Here is a 13580-nt window from a genome sequence, read left to right as displayed (position 1 = left end):
TATTTGAACTTCAAGTGACAAGTAACCTCCTAGTATGCAGGTCCAACAACTCTCAGGAATATAAATTTACAAATTAAAAGGTGGAAGGAGGGGGGAGAAGACGGCAGATTAATTTTGAAAGGATTTTTTTTAATGACAGAATCCTTTTTCGCCCAAATGCTGGTACCCACATTCAGTTTTCCACTGAAATAAATGGATATTCTGAAAACTCCAGATAACTTTTTAATACCTCATTCCATGTTTATGAAGCTTTATTAAGGTAGCCAAAAATGTTTGCTTCGTAGTTCCAGAGCAATGCTAAATGGTCATGGATGTACTGAAACCAGCCTTTCTGATTTTGCCTGGTTCTTTACATACTGGAATGAATTGCATACAGCTTGTCCCATGCGGGTCAACAGGAGCTTTGCTGTGCTCCTTTTGTGGAGGAGGGCGTGCTTCAGTGGTTATTATAAGACTGTAAGACTTTGGGGTTCGTAGGGCTTTTTCTGGCCATGTCTCTGACTGAGTGGAATATTTCATGACTGTATATAGCATGTGGCAAATAGCATAGCAGTGACTGCACAGCACTGTCTGAATTCCCTGGGCAGGGAGTTTTCCCTTCGTTATGTGTCGTTCCCATCCCGCTGTCCTGATTCCAACAGCTCGCGTGTACATCCTCCGTTCCCATTCATATCAATAATAATGTACATGGAGGTTCATATCAAAATAATCATTCTGTACGGGTGTGCTCTGAACATAAAAAGAGTATCTCTGGTAGAGATTGGACTTTCTGTAGGCTCAGGTTCTTTTGTTTTATCCCATTATCTCAGGAAGTTACACGGAAATGAGTGAGAATAGAGTTTAGCTCAGTGTCTTTCATGCAATAGTTTACTTGTTATTCCAGTTGGGTAGTAGGAAAGTGAAAATGTTGGAGCTGTGGGACATGTTCTGCTTGCATGTGATAGCTAACAGGTTTTAGATGACCACACTATTACATTCAACATTTGCAGGACATATATATTCAGGAAGGAGTCTTGGCTTAGTTCCAAGTGGCTTCCAATCCACTGATGGAGGGAATCGTGGGTTAGTTTTGGGAAACCACTAAGAATACGAAATTCTTCATTCTGTTGTTTTCTGCCTGGTTTAACACTGTTTCTTTCTCAAGACAGTCTTTAAAATGGTCATTTCAAGTTTGCATTTAACTCATTCTACATCTTAAAAACAAAAAGCACTCCTAAGCAAGGTAAGTATCTAAGCTAATTTCCTGTGGATCTCTGCCTGCAGAGCACATTAGCAGCATGGAAACAGTACATTCTCTTGGTCCAAACATAAACATGCTTTGAAATAGAAGAAAAATCATGAACAATGTTCATTGCTGAGAGCTAAGGAGACTGTGTGGCTTCATTGAACAAACTGACTTGGAGTCCAGTCCTGTTCCTTCTTTCATTTGCAGGAACAAAAGTCAGACCTTGCAAGAAATGTACTCGTAGAGTAGTACCAGGAATCATCCAAAAGGAGATAAGCAGTCTCTCTCTTTTTCTTTTGCCTGTTTTTTTTTAACCTGCATGTATTAGTTCCTGCAATGCTGATGTCACTGTAGCTGTCATAGCTTTATTAGTGAAGTGAGAAAGATGGGGCGGAAACAGAGGTAATATTAAAATGGTTGACTAGAATGAAGTTGTTCTGGGCCTTGAATGGCAAGAGGAATTAAATGATGAAGTTAAAAATCGAGCAATGCAGTATGCCACCTCTGCAGATTTCTTGATGTCAAGGGGATTTTTCTGGGCAAGGACCATTCATCCAAAATTTATTTACTTATATCTTGTGTGATTCAAACTTGGAGTGAGAACTGGGTCCTGTTGTAATCTATAAGGCCTGTTATTAAACAGCATAAAGAGAGTGAATAATGAATGTGCCAAAACCTAAGACAAATCTTCTAGACGTGTCTGATGACAGATGACTGACACGTCTGTTAACAGATAACCTGTTTTAGACACTTCTGCAATATGCTTCTTGGCTATATATCTGGCTTCTTAGCTTTTCTTTCCAAACGCCTTGAAGGAGAAGAAATTACATTTTACCTAATATATTACTGCTGTCACTACTTTCAAGCAACACAGCATTTGATGAGTAACCTCCATGCTGGTTAGTCTTCAAGCTCTAGAGCTGTTATCTGTGTATACTTTGAGGCTTGCAGTTTACTTTTTGAAAACTCGCCCAGCAAACCCTACAGTTGTTTCTGGCTGACTTCATCAGGAGTAAGGTAGTGCTGAACTTGGTACTTGGCTGAGTGAGCTGTCTGTTAAACTGTGGGTTTATAACCGTTTTCAGGGCCTTTTGTGTGCAAGATAAAGTTTTTGCATTGCCACTGGTGGCTATTAGGAAAGAAGAGTATTTGAAGAGGTTTTGGGGTCTCTGTGTACCGGCCCCCACTCCATGCAGCCCATAAGGTGCAGAGCTTGTCCAAAATCCAAGGAGCCCAGCTGTGTCTCCTGGTGCAGGTGAGTGCCGTGGTCCTGCAGGACCTGTGAAGCTGTTCCATCCTTGGGGGTCAAAGTCAGCATCGTAGTTTTTCTGCACTCTGTGCCATGTTGGGAAAGCAACTTGCCTAGACCAGGCTTTGAGAACCTCTACCACAGTTGTTCATCAACCCAGACAGATCACACAGAGCTTCCACAACCTCTCTGATCTCGATTCCCCCTCTGCTACCCTAGACGTATGCGAAGGCATCTCATCTGACGGCAGCCTGGCCACCCCTCTGCCACAGACAGCAACGGGCTGGGAAGGAGGATAGCAACACCCAGCTCATGGAGGTGTTCTGAGGATACGGCCACTACCTCCTCAGAGGACTCGGCCCTTGCAGTGATGAGTACCACCAAAAGTCCAAGAGTAAATAAGGAAAAGACACATCCCGTTTGTTTCATGGTTGTGACACTAAAGGTCAACTGGAAAAGCTAGTCTCCTACATGCTCAGAGAGGTTATGAATTGTACAGCTATGTCCATATATGTTCTGACAGATTTTAAGTGGTGCTTTGCTGGGAAGTTTTAAAATTCAGCAATACACGTCATTTGCTTACAACAGCCAGTTTTTTTCACATTAGCCACCGGTAAAAAATGATTCATACAAGAGCAGCCACATGTTGAACAGACTCATGTAAACCAATTATGCTCCATTCAAAGTCAGCTAAAACATTCTCACACAAAAAGTTAGCTTAAGCTACTATTTCCCACAATAATAATAATAAAAATAAGCTTAACAAACACTTACCCTGATTCTCAAAACTCGTTTTTTATTATGTTTCCTTTCACCAGTTTTGTTTGGCAGAGTGTCAAGTAATGTATCAGCAAAAGTATGTGTGCCATAATCTGACAAAAGGAAAAAACTGTGTATTTTTAGTTTTAAAGTGTTTATAGTTTCAACAGGTAAAAAGAATACAGGACAAGGAAGAACTAAACAGCCTATGCAGAAATGTCAGCAATGAATATGAAAGTATAAGCATGTCAGTTTTAGCATAAGAGTGAGCCTGGCTGGGAACAAAGTTTTCTAAAAAAGACCTACATTAATAACTGGATTTCTCCATCTAGGTTCTTAGCAGACTTTCCTTCCAAACTTTGGTTAAACTTCATGAGGATGAGAGCTGTGAGGCTATGACAAGACCCTGAGACATGATTGCCCTCAAAAATGACCTGGTTTGACTGATGACTTCCCACGACATTTCCATTGTCCCATCCCACTGAGTCCTGCTCTTCGATAGTATAAACTCCAATGATACTCTTGAGGAGTCCTCAGATCCTCCGTGTTCTTCACTCATCCCACCACCCCACAGAAAAGCATCTCAGGCTTAGGAACTGACACTAATCACAACATCAGAGAGAAATCCCACTTAAGGCTGCTAAGAATTCCTCCCTTCGCTGGTTCTCATGACGTCGCTCCCCAAAGCTCATTTTCATGCCAGCCATAGTTCACATATTCCCATAAGTAGCACCACCATAAAGGTGACTGCAGAAGATTCACCAGGTAGGACACATCCTTCAGCCCTGCGGTTAAGGTCAGGGTGGTGTGTAGTCATCCTTTACCATGAAGGTAACTTCCGTGAAGGGCATTTGTTTCTGTAAGCCTGTCACCTTGTCCTAAGGATGGAGAAGAGAGTAGAACAGCTACAGAAAAAGGAGAGGGTAGAGGACCACAGGAAGCACGTGCAGCAAATAGAGCTGATAACAGAGCAAAAGCCACTGGAGCAAAGAGAACTGCTGGAAATATGGAGCAGTAGTGACAGTAGGGTTGGGAATTTTTGTTGTGGGGAATATATAGTGAAAGAAAAGTGTGGAGTAAAGTTGTGGCCCACAGAAACAGGGTGAGAAGCAGAGGGTATAATAGGTTGTCTGGATGTATTTCTTCACCTGAGAGCTGTTCATACATCAGTCAGTGTCAAGGACCAGCAGGACAAGGAAATATCTTGCCATGACCACATCAAGTTGCTTGACTAATGGCCTTGGGTCTCCCAGAGGGTCGCTACCACCACACCACCACCTCACACCTTTGAGCTGATGTTGCTGGAACAGCAACCTCAACAGCGATAAAGCAAATAAATCAAGCACAGAAGCTGAGAAAAAGGCTGCTGAGACACTGAATGTAGTTCACAAAGTCAAACGTCTGTGGCTTGATCTTCCAGTCGGAGTTCCTTGGTGCCCATCCCTGCAGCAGTGGGTGTATACGAGTAGCACGGTCACAAACTAGAAATGTGAATTGCAACATCTAAGCTGCTGAAACTCTACGGGACCCACACAGATGGATACAGTCTCTGATCTCTGCTTTATACAGATACACAGAGATGTACGACTGTGCAAGCTCACCAGCAGCAGAGGGAGTAGCTGTTGAAAAAGTCCATACCCATCACAAGCAAAGTGATGTTCAGTCCTCTCACTGAGTCAATCCAAATACACTGGAGAGACGTTATTGGTGCCTTTGTTAGCTGCCCAGTATTGTAGCTCCCCGCTGCTATACTCCACTGCCCTTTTCCAATATATAACACTACAACATCACTCGAGATAATAAGGTTTTGATCATGGCAAGATGCTCACAACAGCAAACAGCCCAGGCACACAGAGATCAAATAGACCAGCTGCAAACAGAGAGAGAAAAAAAAAAAAAAAGAGTGCATATGACTCGCTAGCTTGTGTGTGGGTATGCGTGTTATGCAGGCAGCAGAGGCCTGGATGGCGAAGGTCTCCCAGCGACCCCGGCCATTCGGGGCTTGGGCCCCCAGCACCGCGCTGCATTCCAGCCTGCCTCCTCTCCCGGGACCACTGCCCCTGCTCACACAGAGAGGCAGCCAGACGTGAACGTGAGAAAGCTTTCTCAGGCGAGTCCCTTCTGCAGATCACTGGGTAGTTGTCTTCCAAAATAATCATAATTAAAAGGGGCGTACGCAAAGGGGGAGCTGGGGTACGGGCTTGCTTTTTTACCATGTCTTCATAGCATGCAAACATGGTGAAAGGGATTTTTTCCTAACAATATACTTCTCCGTGCCCCTTCGAGTCCACTCCCCATCCTTCCAGATCAAAGGATCTCAGTACAATATTTGCCTTCAGCAAAAAAGCTCATGAGCAATATCTTTCAGGGTCATTTACATCTATTTACTGGGGTTAATAAATATGTAAATTGATTTTTAAATTGTGGACCTAGACCCCTTTGGAGATATAGACACAGAGCCAAGTTCGGGTGACTGGTGTGCCAGTGCAATTACAGAATAATTTCCATAAAGGTTGTAAAGATATTCCAGATTCCTTCTTTTCCCTTTTTCTTTCAGAATACATGATATGGGGCTCGAGCCTTGGTGTGGACCTGAATTCTGTGAATCCTTTCTTCTTCTTTATACTTTAAGCCTAGAGGAATTTGGAAAGCAGAGCTGTCTGAACTGTGACATCCCCATATGCTTCTTAGGGAACAGAGCCAATACAAAGATGAAGACATTTTACCTGTTTTAATATTTAAATTATTACTGTGAAAGAGTGTGTGACACCAGGCGTAGGGGATACACAGCAGTGGAGCGTGGTATGATATGGAAGATTCAGAAGAATTATTTATGGGATGATCTGGAGACGCCCAGCTCCCCTCCGCTGTGTGAAAGCTGATGGCATGTTGGAGAGCCTTGCTGGTGAGATTTCACGGCTTCCAAAGGGAATATGCTGCTTTAATGGTTTCCTGCGACAATAATTTCCAAGTGGAAATGTCCGTGTTGCAGCATAAAGACCCCGAAGGTCAGCAGCTTCCACCTGTCATTTACACCTGGTGCAAACTGGAAATGCTGCAGTTCTGCTTTCCTTTCATCCCTATGGATTTTTCACAGGTATGAACAAGTTGGCGATCGGAGGGCTTTGAAGCATCAGGACTAGCGTTTCATGGGTAGACTGTGCACAAGCTCACACACACATGAATATATAACATTGGAAAGCAAACCCGAACCTCATAGTTTCATTCTTAGCTGAAAACTTGTTGCTTTTCCTCTCAGAAAGCTTCATTTGAAGCCTTTATGGGAAAAGTGCCATCTAATTCTGTAACAAGTTTAAGAATGAACTTGTAGAAGCATCCCTTATTCATCAGTGATATTGTGGCAATGTAATTTGATGTCCTGGATGCTCTGTGTAATCACTTAGGACTTGATCTTGCAAACTTATGCAAACAGAGGCTAACAGGGCATTTTAGGACCCATTTCCATACATCCCCAAGGAATGAAGGTACCACAGCTCGCTAAGCCTCCAGTGCACATCCCCTGCTCTGAGTTTTAACATGCTTTCACATTCACGGGACTAAGGCCTCAGAGGTCGTGGTTTTTTGGGTCTGGGACAATCGCTGTCAGTGGCAGTAAGGCCAAGCAGACCTGGCCCTGACCCATTAGCTGTGGGCATTAGACTGAACTTCTGCTGCAGGAGGGAAGCTGCTGGTTAACTATGCTGGCAGAAGTTATCCTTGGCCTTATCCTTCAGAGGATAAAAAAATTTAATCCCAAATTCATCCACTGCTGTTTGCTAACAGCAAATAATTTGGATTTTGAAGTGAGGTGGGATCACGCTGTTCTAAGGACCCTGGGGAAGGAGCGGGTGTCCAGCACAGCCCTGGCAGAGCAGGGCAATTTCCAAACCTGTGAGCAGCTGGGCTTTGCCTGATGCACAGCCCTTTCATCTAGAACTGAGCTGCTGGGCTTCTCCGGTTGTAAGAGGGGTCTGGATGGACCCGATGCAAACAGAAATATAGTAAAGTCTGTGCATTTGACCTCAATGGATTTACCGACCTGTAAACCTCCACAGAAAAAAAAAATATCTAAATTCTGCTGTCTTTAAACACACACACAGAAATTGACTTGTTCAACACAGACAAAACCACACCTAGGAGTCTTTTACTTCTGTAGCACCAGATTGCAATCACCCACAAAACAGCAGCAGTCTCTTTTCCATCCTGAGAGGTGTGGTAGGAGAAAGACACACACACACACACACTGTGTATATGCACCTCACAAGAAGAAATAAAAGCACATCATCTAAGTTTGCTTAGGTTTAGCGAAGGTCAGAGATTTTCGCACCTAGGTGAGCTGTCATCTGGCTTGGGGCAATTCTCTTTTCTCTCGCATCCTTTGCTGGAACAGCAGGAGAGCTTTACTGGCGTGAAAGACTAAACTGTCCTCGGGCTATAAAGGACTTGAGTCACAAACCACTCCCCCCTGCAACACACACTTTCGTATTAATTCAGGACCTTCCAAAATTGTCCTAAAGTCTCCTCACCTGTTGGTTCTGAAAACCTGTTGAGGGCTCAGGCTTAAGCTAAGGGAGGTGACAAAACATACGGGATTTGCTCTAAACAAAGTAATTCTAGACCGATGGGGTCAAAACTTCTCCTAATTTTAAATACTGAGCTTCATTTTCACGAACTTAAACCAAATGAAGTAATTACCTAGGAACAATGGCATCATTAAGACACAACAGCAACATCTAAGTATGTGTACGCATAGTCAAGATTAGAAAATAATCACACCATTAAAAAGCACAGCAATACTTGCATGTATGGGCAGCCTCTAAAGCTCAGGAATAAACTTGTGTCACTACAGCCCCTATCAGTACAGTGACCAAGAGGGAGTTCCACATGTCTTGTACTCCAGAGCAATGCTATGCTTTCTGATTTCTTAAAGGAATATTTAGAATCAAAAACTTTATTACCGCTTTTGAGCACATGCTGCCTCTTTAAATGTTTTCCTCTTTATTAAAGCCTTGGCCCTTTCCTTTGTCATTTTTTTTTTCAAGTTCTTTCAATTTTCATTTCTTAAACCTCCCATGCAACAACTATTTTGGCTTTTAATGAAGGGAATTTTTCTGCATCCAGCAAACTGTAAACCATGTCGCTTGGATACAGCAAAAGCCGAAATTCCACAGATTTCCACAAAGTCATACATTGTGTTGGGGGAAAGTGTGCTAGGCATTCTTTGATTTTTGTGTCCTGCATTAGCATTTGTAAGCACTTACGAAAGACAAAAACAGAAAGAAAAGAGAAAGAAAGAGAAAAGAAGAAAGAAGGAGAGAGAGAGAGAAAGGAGGGAAGGAAGGAAGAAAGAAGAAAAAAGAAAAAGAAGGAAGGAGAGGGAGAGAGAGAAAGAAGAGAGAGAAAGGAAGGAAGAAAGAAGAAAAAAGAAAAAGAAGGAAGGAGAGGGAGAGAGAGAAAGAAGAAAGAGAGAGAGAAAGGAAGGAAAGGAAAAGAAAGGAAAAGAAGAGAGAGAAGGAAGCTGCTGTGATGGACGCAAAGTATGACCTTTTCTTTTTAAAAGTGTGTGCTGTCCCTCTTGTTTAGCACCGGTGCTGCTCACCCTTTCCTTTCAAGACGCTTCGGAGTTGTTAAGCATCTAGGGGTGATAATTTGACTTTCAGCTAAACCGGAGGGCTGCAGCAGACAGCAGTAGGTGGTGATGTAATAGGTACCAACGCACATGGATATATAAATATCGTGGCTAGGGCTAAAGCGCTATGGCTGAGCAGCTATAGAAGAAGATCAGCACTTCAGACAAGACTCCTGGAGTTGAGATCAAGTTCAGAAGCTCTTGCTCCCGGGATTTCCTCTCCATGCAGCCACCCCAGGGAAACCACAGATCCTCGGAGGACTGAGAGCGGGGCTCCCTCCCTCCCCCCCGCCTCGCTTTTGGGGTTGTTTTTTGTTGTTTTTTTTTTTTTTGTTCTGTTTTGGGTTTTTTTTGTTGGTTCTCTTTTTTTTCTCCCCCCCCCCCCCCCACCTCCCTTTGACCTCAGTATAAAGTGGGAGCTGGAGGGGCGAGCGTATTTTCGGAACGACCGGCCACCGGCCCGTGGCTACGCTCCCTTAGCCGGGATGCCTCTCCCCGCGGCGTTGCTACCGGCGCTGTTCCTGGGGTTACTCTGGCCGGGGGCGGTCCGCGGCCGGCCCCCCCCGGGTCGCCTCCCCGCCGGACCCCGCCAGCGCCGCTGGGACGCGGCTCTTTTCGCCCGCTCCGTCGCTCGCCTCCCGGCCGAGCGCCGCGATGCCGCCCGCGACGGCGACTACCTCCTGGGGATCAAACGGTTGCGGCGCCTCTACTGCAACGTGGGCATCGGTTTCCACATCCAGGTCCTGCCCGACGGCCGAATCGACGGGATCCACAGCGAGAATCGATACAGTAAGCCGGCCACGACCCCCGCGGTGGGGCAGGGGAGCCGCTCCGCACCCGCGGAACCGCCCTGGGGGGCGGTTCCGCGGGTGCGGAGCGACTCACCTGCCCCGGAGAGCGGTATGCGCCAAAGGGAGGGTGGGTGCACGGCAGACCTCTATCTCCCCTAAAAAGTCCGCCCGCCCACGGCACCGCGGTGTTGCCCGCCTCGGCTCCCGCGAGGGCGGCGGGAGCCCCGGGTAGAGGGGCGGCGGCGGAGCTCATCGGCCGCTCCGGCGGAGCCCATCGGCACCGCTCAGCGCCGTACTGTCCCCTTGCCGCCGGCAGGCATCAGGTGTCGGGGTTGCCTCAACATCTGGAGGGTCCGCAGTCCCGTGGGCCGCCCACTCTGAGCAGGGGCCGGGGAGAGCCCGGCTCTCCCCCAAACTTGAAAAGCATCTGCTGGGGACTTAACCCCGTGGCCCCATGACTCTGATATCCAACTGAAACAATAAGATCCTGGAGGGGGGATATAAGCTGCGTGATGACAAATGTTTCATTCGCCTCAAGCACACTCTGGCTTATTTTAACCTCATCTACACAGGAGGATGCCTGGGGGCAAAGTAAAAATAGATACTTAGCTAAAAGAAGCGAGGTCCCAGCATGGGGCATGGGGCAGCACGTGGAGCGCGAGGCTGGGTTCTGTGGCCACCCACAGCAGGGCTGGGGCATGGGGATCCACACCACATGGGATGGGAGCCTTTGGGTGAGCGCAGCACTGACACTACACGCTCCTTCAGGGCATGGCCCTTTGTCCCCCTGATTCCTGTGTCTCCTCTGTAGGTCTGCTGGAAATCTCCCCGGTGGAAAGAGGAGTGGTGAGCATATTTGGTGTTAGAAGTGGACTCTTCGTGGCCATGAATAGCAAAGGCAAACTCTATGGATCTGTAAGTAGCCACTGAATGTGTGCCTGGGGAGGGGACCATGGTCAGCTGGGGTGAGAGTTGTGCATGATGCTAGATGCTGCCCAAGCCCCATCCTTGCCCCTCCTGGGTCAGGCAACACAGAGCAGCCCTTGCTGCCTTACCAACAGAAAGTGTCCTGCCTACGTATGCTGCTTACTGAGCTTTTGAAGTAAAACCCAATCTTTTTCATTACACTTCCTTGGTTCCCCCACAAAACCTGTAGTCACCCAACCATGGCTACCCATCTCGCCTACCACATAGATCAACAGAGTAGTCACGTGTGTAGCAAGACCTCAAGCTAGCCTCAGCCCATATCTTTCTTGTATTTAAGTACAATCAGCCTTAAGCAGGTAAGGCATTCACTCACTCCATCTCTTAGCAGGCACTTGAACTTGTGATCAGCCAGGCCCCCCGCAAATGACCCTTTATGATGTGACCAATCAGTGCCTGTCACATACCTATTGATCACTCTCTGTTAATGCTCTTGATGGGAGACTCTGTTACCATGACAGTTCAGCACCCTCAGGATTTGGACTTCTATTTGTAAGAAAGCAGATCAATTAGGAGACAACACAGATCTTTTTTTTCACATTGAATCTTTGGAAAAGATAGAGGCATCTTATAAAATATACTTGAGGTAGACAATAACAGTGCATGTCTTTGCCCATGTTGAGCTGTCCTCCTGTTTTTGAGTTCACCTCCATATAAGTTACTGTGATCAGCATCATTTCAAATCCATGTTCCTGGGTCTCCTGCCTTACCCATGGCTTTTCTATTTCAAGTTTCTCAAGTACTCTTTGAAGAAACTTGGGCTGAGGAAGAGCCAAAGTACATCAAAGTTAACTAGGGCATTTTCATGTGAAGACATGAAGCATCCAGAATTCTTTTCCAGGGCATCAGTCCTGTTACAGAGGATTTTGACTTACATAAAAGCCAGGCAGAATCAGTTACCAAAGTGCAAGTGCTCCCTTTGCATCCTTTCTTAGGAAGACCGCTGCTTTGTTGTTCTGGATAAAGTAATTCACAGTGCACTGTTCAGCTTGGCAGGCTGAGACCTCTCTTACAAACCCCTACATTTTGCCCAATAATAAGAGATGAGTTCATTTGTTACTCTCTAGATAACACACTTGTGACACCTGGCCCTGTTTGTACTTCCTTGCAAATGGAGCCTCTTCACTGGAAGGGTGCCTTTTGTCAGCTCTGTTTTCCTGATCCGTTAACATAAGTTATCCAAAACCCTCCTTCGATTTTAAAACTAAAGAAGCAGAAAATACTGTCCACACTGAGTGTCTTTAAAACGCCTCTTTCTCCTCAAGCGACATGAGAAAGTGCCAGCATTCAGATTTTTCTGAAGCCTCTCAGGCCATTTATTGCTGGTAGGACAACCACTGAGCAATTAGATGAGGAGGGCAGCAGAATTGGGCTTGGGCCTTACCCCGCTGCAGCTCTGTTAAAATGTGCCCCTCTCCCTCAAGAGTGCAGACATAGCTACAGGTGTCCTTCCCACCTTTAGGTGTACATGCCTGGCCTGGACACAGCATCTTTAATGATCCTCTGACTCCTGAGTCCTGTTTGAAGCTTCGTTTGGATGACCACTTCAAAAGATTACTGGGGGGGGGTGTCAGCTGCGCATTTCCCCGCAGCACACCTTCTACACCTGGTAGCAAGAATATTTCCACACCTGATGTTTAAAATTCCTTCCCTCTTATTCTTTCCTTTTCATTTCAGACCCATTTCAATGACGAGTGCAAATTCAAAGAGATTCTCCTGCCAAACAACTACAATGCTTATGAATCCAGGATTTATCCCGGGATGTACATAGCCCTGAGCAAAAATGGAAGAACAAAGAAAGGCAATAAAGTATCTCCCACAATGACAGTGACACATTTTCTTCCTAGAATCTGAGACATCTCCCTTCAGACCTACCTCAGCACAGGGGAAGACGCAGAACATGTTTGGGGAAAGGAAACATGGTGCACTTTTACTGGAGAGTTTTATGCAAGAGTAGGTGTAAGATATTTAAGTTAATTATTTAAATCTGTATATATTGCCACAAAATTTATTTATAGTCCTGATTTTTTTTTAATTTCTGAAAACAAAACAAACCTCCAACCCAAGGTATTTCATTTCATGGTGCAACAGTAGAAGACTTCTGCTTTGTGGTTATTTAATTCATTTCTAAGTTATCGCAAGTGTGCTGCTACTCTGTGTCCTCAACCAGGTGAAATTCAATTCCTACACTACAATGTTTTGCACTGTTTGAGTCTTGTATTGTGTCTATCGTTGTACATGTGTGTGTTTGTTTGTTATGGTGGCTTTATTCTCCCCTGAGTGTTTTCCAACCCCCCCGTGACTCCCAAAGAAGCTCTTGGCCTCCGAGAAGGAGCGGTGGCGGAGGTGCCTGGGTGGGATGACAGCGCGGAGCCACACACAATGCCTGACCTCCTTTGTGCGGCGTTGCTATTTAATTGGAACAGTATCGGTTTACCTCGGTACAGAAAGCGCGGTGCTGAAGAGCTACCCCACAAATCTGTTTTTAGATCTGCCAGTGCTGAACTTTGAACTTTCCTGCAGTCAGTCTTCTTAGAGCTGCCAGGCGGTAGAGAGGCTTAAACACCTATATAAACTCAGCAGCGTTGGGTTGGGTTTTTTTTCTATTTAGATAAACAGCAGCGTACGATCTCTTGTGGCCCTTAATGGAAGTTTATATTTGATACAATTTCTTGGCATTAGGCTAAAAAAAAAAGTGTCCCTCCCCCAACGAGCGCACTGTAAAACACTCTACCGTGAACAAATTATATCTTATTCAAGTCAAATTCCCTTTCGCATTTGGAGACTACATTCGTTTTTCAAAGTTTGTGAAACTCTACAATAGTCCTAAGTTTTTAAAAGGCAAAACCATTTGCAGGTTTGTAGAAAACACAAGCTCCACAGAGAGAATTTACATTGATTACAAGGAATTGAGGTTGTTTTGTACTATTTATTATTTTTGGT

At 45.3% G+C, this 13580-nt stretch overlaps 1 protein-coding gene across 1 annotated transcript; it reads left to right on the top strand.

Annotated features, from left to right (window-relative positions):
* Positions 1-9347: 9347 nt before the first annotated feature.
* FGF4 (fibroblast growth factor 4) lies at positions 9348-12491 on the top strand. Its single transcript, XM_075047120.1, has 3 exons — positions 9348-9651; positions 10465-10568; positions 12315-12491. The coding sequence occupies exons 1-3, from the start codon at positions 9348-9350 to the stop codon at positions 12489-12491; spliced, it is 585 nt and encodes a 194-aa protein (XP_074903221.1).
* The last annotated feature ends 1089 nt before the right edge of the window (positions 12492-13580 follow it).

The sequence above is a fragment of the Buteo buteo genome, chromosome 16 (assembly GCF_964188355.1).
Source record: "Buteo buteo chromosome 16, bButBut1.hap1.1, whole genome shotgun sequence".
Classification (NCBI taxonomy): Eukaryota; Metazoa; Chordata; class Aves; order Accipitriformes; family Accipitridae; genus Buteo; species Buteo buteo.
The sequence above is the reverse complement of the archived record's forward strand: the minus strand, read 5'-3'. Positions and strand labels throughout refer to the sequence as shown.